Source organism: Magallana gigas, chromosome 3, assembly GCF_963853765.1.
Source record: "Magallana gigas chromosome 3, xbMagGiga1.1, whole genome shotgun sequence".
NCBI classification, from domain to species: Eukaryota; Metazoa; Mollusca; class Bivalvia; order Ostreida; family Ostreidae; genus Magallana; species Magallana gigas.
This window is the reverse complement of record NC_088855.1, coordinates 51568641-51574648: the sequence shown is the minus strand read 5'-3', so window position 1 is coordinate 51574648 and position 6008 is coordinate 51568641. Positions and strand designations below refer to the sequence as shown.

Below are 6008 nucleotides of genomic sequence, written 5' to 3'. Positions count from 1 at the left end.
CAATCGGCAATATTGTATTGCTTACCAAATTATAAAATCTTTAATTTTTTGGTTTGTTTCTAGTTGAAAAGAAGTGCATAAGCACGCACGAAAGCTATATCCAAAATTATGAAATTAATGAACTTTTGGTTTTGGCATACGTGGTCAATTGGTCATATGGTTAAAAATGTATAATATCTGTGTCAGAGATTCTGGTAAAACGGTGTATATCTCTAGATCTGGCCTTGGTATCATGAAGAAATGTCAGACATGTCAAATTTTCAGTCAGTTAAATGATTATTTATCATTGAATGAGGATTATGATTTGTAATTAACATCGTTATATTAAATCACTTTTAATAGCATTTCAGTTTTGTCATTGTTTGCAATCAATAAATATTAATACAGTGTACAATTTTTGACTTCATAAACATGTACTTATCGTCTATGGTACCAAGGTCCACCCATTCTGTTCATTTTTATTTATTGGAAGGACAGGGTCACAAGCCAGAAGAAATTTCACTGTTACAGGGTGTACAAAAATCATCGGTAATGCGTCATTCATTGCAATAAAAACAACCCAAACTCTCAACACTAATCAGGATGTATCATATTTATTCACTCTTGTAATAGATTTATCAAAATTATGGTATATTTTCTGTACTTCATTATTTATAACGGGCCGTTTTCATGTGTTTAAATGTCATCCTTTACAACGGAAATGCCGTATATAAGGAAGCACTGTTGATTTATTATGTACACAATGTTTTAAATGTTATATTTATTGAGTAATACTATGCAGTTCAAAATATACAAGAATCATAAATTCGTCTGCTCGGTAATTAGATAGGAACATGTCGAAATAAAGTAAATTTTCATTCCTCTAGGGTTAAGATGCACGTATAAATATTAATTAGTATTATATTTCAGGCAAGTCTCATGGGAGGGGAGGGGGCTGTAGAGTCTAGCCTCCCTCATATTTTTTCTCATTTTTCTTGAACTTCAAGAGGTTCGCTCCTTAGGTTTAGGGTAGTCATTTTGGGTCACCTCTAATCTGCAAATTCTGCATCGCGTATTAATTCTAGTAGTATAAATCACAATTTTTGGTGGAAGGTTTTTAAAAAAAGGAAATGAACAATTTTCATAACTCACTAGTTTTAGAGTACTGTTACTTTAGCTTCCTAATTTTCATTGCACACCAAACTTCAAGATAGTTTGTGTATTACGATACATTCATGATGTTCTAAAAAAAACATATTAAAACAATATTTTGATATTTCTATCAATATATATATTTTGGCATATTTAGCTTATATTTCATAGAAATTAAAAAAAAATAACTCCAATTTTGGCCTAAAATTAACTTATTTCATGCTATATCTCAATTCTTTTTTTTATTCTTAAATGAGACATTAAACGTATGTCTATTATATGCAAAGTTTTGTAAAGATGACATTACTATAATTTTATTATTTGCATGATATCTCCAAAATTTTGTAACATTATGTACTGGCCTTTAAAGCCACCAGCAAAGCAAGAATGTTTAAACTTTGACTTGTATTTACTTTTTAAGTCACTACATGGGTCCAACTTCATATTGTATTAAAATCATAACTAAATAATAGTTCAAACTATAAATACCGGTATTTGTTTGATTTCTTCAAATTATCAATTTACATGTTAGATTTAAGCAAAATTAAATTATCATTTCTTGTTTGGGTCCTATATTTTCAAAAAATTGCATGTGACATGGGTCACAAATAAAATAAATGAACATTTTTGGTACTCATCTTTATATCCAAGTGGTTTCCGAATGATTGACATTACTATTATTTCAGGTGCCAACCTCCTTAAACAAACATTAAATTGAATATTATACAGAAGGTGATTCAAATGGGATCTTTAGACAGCCTATGGTACATGTACCCCACAACGCAGCTTTTCGGGTTCAGTATTTATTTGAACAGTTTCGTATTCACTTGAATGACAAGTAATGGAAGTTGTAGTTGAACTCAGGATTGTTGTGTACGGATTGTGTTCTTGTTGTGGATAGGATCCGTTTGTCGCCTCAATAACACTGTAATTGTGTGTGGTGATTCGAGATTCTTCAATAACTAAGTAATGGCAATGGTCTGTAAACTTCAAAAAAATATCCTAAAGTTACATTGTGATTTTTAAACTTTTAACACGTTTCATGTCTTTCATTACAAATGTACTTACCTCTTCCACCGGTGCCGACCTTGATTTCCTTAAAAAAAATTAATATAATGTGAATAAATTTTTATTGCTAACATTTGGTTAACAATTCTAATAAGTTTTAATGGACCACGTAGCATAATGATTAGATGATAAAAAATTTTACTGTTAACATTTGATTAACGTACCACTGTATGATTAGATGATTAGCATTTTCACCTCATAGAAGGATACTCAAGATTAGTTGTTGGTGGTCTTTTTTAAAATCATTTGTTAAACAAACTAAATATATCATCTACCATTATTAAAAGTTACTATTTGACATTTCCAAATAGCTTAAAAGAGAGAGAGAGAGAGAGAGAGAGAGAGAGAGAGAGAGAGAGAGAGAGAGAGAGAGCGAGAGCACTGAAACTTAAGCAATATTGCCTGATGGTTATTTTGCAGCCAATAATTTATTATTGCACGCATGTGTGACGTGTACCTGAAGCGTCTATACAGCAGTGCGCAGACTCCCAGGAGTATTAGCAATGCTAAACTCACAAAAATGATGACCAGTACAAAAGTGTTCTTAGGGACATCTGGAGGACTAGTGGAGGAAGGGGTCCCTGGGGTTGAAGACGCTGCTCGTATTCCTGTCCTGGCTGTTGGCAGTGTTGTTCCTGTGCTTGCATGGGGAAAGTAATCTTTACAAAAAAAATCATGAATAACAAATCAGTCTTATGAAAACAAAAAACAAGAGGCGAATGGGCCACATCGCTCACCTGAGGAACAATAAGTATGATAAAATCACCAGTTCTCCGATCCTCAGCCTCAAAGTATTTTTTTTCATTATAAGAATGATATTTTTCTTTCAACCTTTATAAAATGAAATGATATAAAATGAATTTTTTAGAGAGTATCAATGCATTTTACAAAGATATTGTAAATTTGCCTACGATGGATATAATGGAATATAGAAACAAGTTGAGTTAAAAACAAACTTCCGGTGCATCGATTGGCTCGAACTCTATACCAATATGTATATAAGTGGGAGTGCTCCGTGGATCCACTACGCCAAGCATGCAGTTGTGTAACTAATGTTAATACTAGTAGTAGAATACTTAACTAAAATTGTCTGTATAAAAGTCAGATTTATGGTACGAATAAAAGAAATCCGGAAAATTTAGAGTTATCGAACTTTGCTGAGGATCGGAGATCGTTAATGGAGTCATGATACAAACTATCTGGACAATGTACAATAATATGTGTAGATCCTGTATAAATAAAATCCATTTCCCCCTGAATATTCTTATGTTTATAATCATAAGTCCCTTTTCTAACACGATGATTTAACAGTCATATCACATGTTGAGTACTGTAGTTCTCAAAACTATCCTTACCAATTGTTTATGTAGGGGATATAAACCTACATCAACCTCTGAACATTTTTAAAGATTTACTCCATATATTTCTAATTCCTATGTAAAACTTCGACCCCCCCCCCATTGTGGTCCTACCCTACCCCCAGGAATTATTATTTAAACAACTATGAATCTTCACTACCTGAGGATGCATCCACACAAGTTTCAGCTTTCCTGGCTGATTAGTTTATGAAAAGAAGATTTTTTAAGATTTACTCAATATATTCCTATGTAAAACTTCGACCCCCCCCCCCCAATGTGGTCATACCCTACCCCTGGGGGTAATAATTTTTCACAACTATGAATCTACACTACCTGAGGATGCTTCCACACAAGTTTTAGCTTTCCTGGCTGATTAATTTATGAAAAGAAGATTTATAAAGATTTACTCAATATATTCCTATGAAAAACTTTGACCCCCCCCCATTGTGATCCTACCCTACCCCAAAGAGGTCTTTATTTTCACAACTATGAATCTACACAAGTTTTAGCTTTCCTGGCCGAATGGTTCTTGACATGGTTTTTGAAAATTTCTCACTTTTTTTTTAATAATTTCTAATTATCTCCCATTGAAAAAGGGTGTGGCCCTTAATTTATACAACTTTGAATCACCTTCCCATAGGGGTAATTTGTGCCAGGTTTGGTTGAAATTGGCCTTCTAGTTCTTTAGAAGATGTTGAAAATGTAAAAAGTTTACGGACAGACAGACAGACAAGACGGACGGACGACAGACAAAATGTGATCAGAAAAGCTCACTTGAGCTTTCAGCTCAGGTGAGCTTAAATCTTTTTAAAGTCACATTAAAAATTAAAGTCACTTAAGTCCGTTTTCTGATAAACTGCAAGTTGTTTGTGTCCGATATTTCGCCATCCCTATGTAGACTGTTTGTCAATCATAACTTTTTAAAAACGACAAATCCAATCCTTCCATTCAACCAATATTTTTATCCGTACGTGATGATTTATGATAGTAACTCTTTCAGCCTTCATTAATCTTCATTCAGCTCTAGATCCCTACCTTAGCATATATTTGTACTGCATTATATTAAGCAATTTATTTCATTACTGCTAAGCGCCTCTTAAGTTTAATATACCCAAAACATGACACTAACGTTTAATGAATTGTACAAGATCCAAAATAATGATATTATTCTATTAAAAAATCATAACATGTAGTTGTATTGAATATTAAAAAAAAAGGACGCAATTTGCCTTTTATTAAAATGTTCGAAGTTGTACTCACTGGTACTGTACCAGTTATCGGATAAGACCTGAGAGATCGGGGCGTGCTAAAAAGCACAAAAACCATTAAGATGTTTTGAGTTCTTAATTATTATTTAATATAACAGAAAGATAAACAAGGAAATCACCATTCAAAGTACAATGTATGTCAAGATTTATCCAAAACATATCACGAAATAAGGAAATACGAAAAGAAAACGTTAAAGTTTAGCCGATAACTGGCACAGTGCCAGTATGGTTAAAATGGTCATTAGAATATATATTTATTTCTTCTTTTTTTCAAGTTTACCTTTATGATAATATCATTTCTGTATAAAATTAAATGTTTGATTCATAATGCAAACTAGTAATCATTATTTTTCAAATCTTGTGAATATTTATCATCTCTAAAATTGACTCGATATAACATCAAATATTTCAATGTACGAGAACTACAATGAACAATGTATCTGGATATTAACATGTTTGTACCTATAATACATACCATAACACACATAGATGTCACCGGAACAGCAACGGCCCTCATACAGAGTCTGCTTTGATTGGTTATTGTTGTAATAAACCGTATAAAGCTGTCTATCCTGTCTTGTGGTGCAAGAACCAAGTTCAATTCTCGTGATGTTGATGTCCTTTGGAGCCGTTATATATACAAATTCACAGCAGCTAGGTTCAGAACATCTTATAAAATCGGATATTTGCATAATTCACCTACATAGATGTATTTAAAAGTAACAAGTGAAAAATTGAAGAAGGAAAACAATTGAATAACTTATCCTATCTACATAATTATCTATATTGTTTAACTTGTATTTCACGGTGCGCTATATTATGCTTATGAGATTCATTACAATAAAAATGAGAGAAATTGAGAGAGCGGCCTCTGATATGAGGAAAGCGTCCGCTACTAATTTTACTTAGTCGTACGTAGGGATACTGTATTTTGCGTATGAGATAATAAGTTGGACATACGACATGAACAGTCAAGACAATATAAACTCAGTCGTAGATATGTCGAATGGACGAGTTACAAAGCTGTAAAATTAAGGTACATGCACTTTATTATCAAGTTACTTCAAATTAACCTCTACCACAATCAACTGCAATCGCATGACTCCAATACTCACGGTTTGTGAACCAGAGTAATCGTCCAATAAATGGTTAACGGTTTGTGAACCAGAGTAATCGTCCAATA

At 32.7% G+C, this 6008-nt stretch overlaps 1 protein-coding gene across 2 annotated transcripts in view; it reads right to left on the bottom strand.

Annotated features, from left to right (window-relative positions):
• Positions 1-2: 2 nt before the first annotated feature.
• LOC117686655 (uncharacterized) overlaps positions 3-6008 on the bottom strand; it is a 186773-nt gene continuing 180767 nt past the window's right edge. The window contains exons 3-5 of one of the 2 annotated variants that reach the window (XM_066080254.1): positions 2657-2858; positions 2200-2227; positions 3-2118 (exon numbers count right to left, since the gene is read on the bottom strand). In XM_066080254.1, coding sequence (XP_065936326.1) covers positions 1891-2118; positions 2200-2227; positions 2657-2858 — 458 coding nt within the window. In that variant the 3' untranslated portion in view covers positions 3-1890. The remainder of the gene's footprint in view (positions 2119-2199; positions 2228-2656; positions 2859-6008) is intronic. The other variant, XM_066080255.1, reaches the window with a different exon arrangement.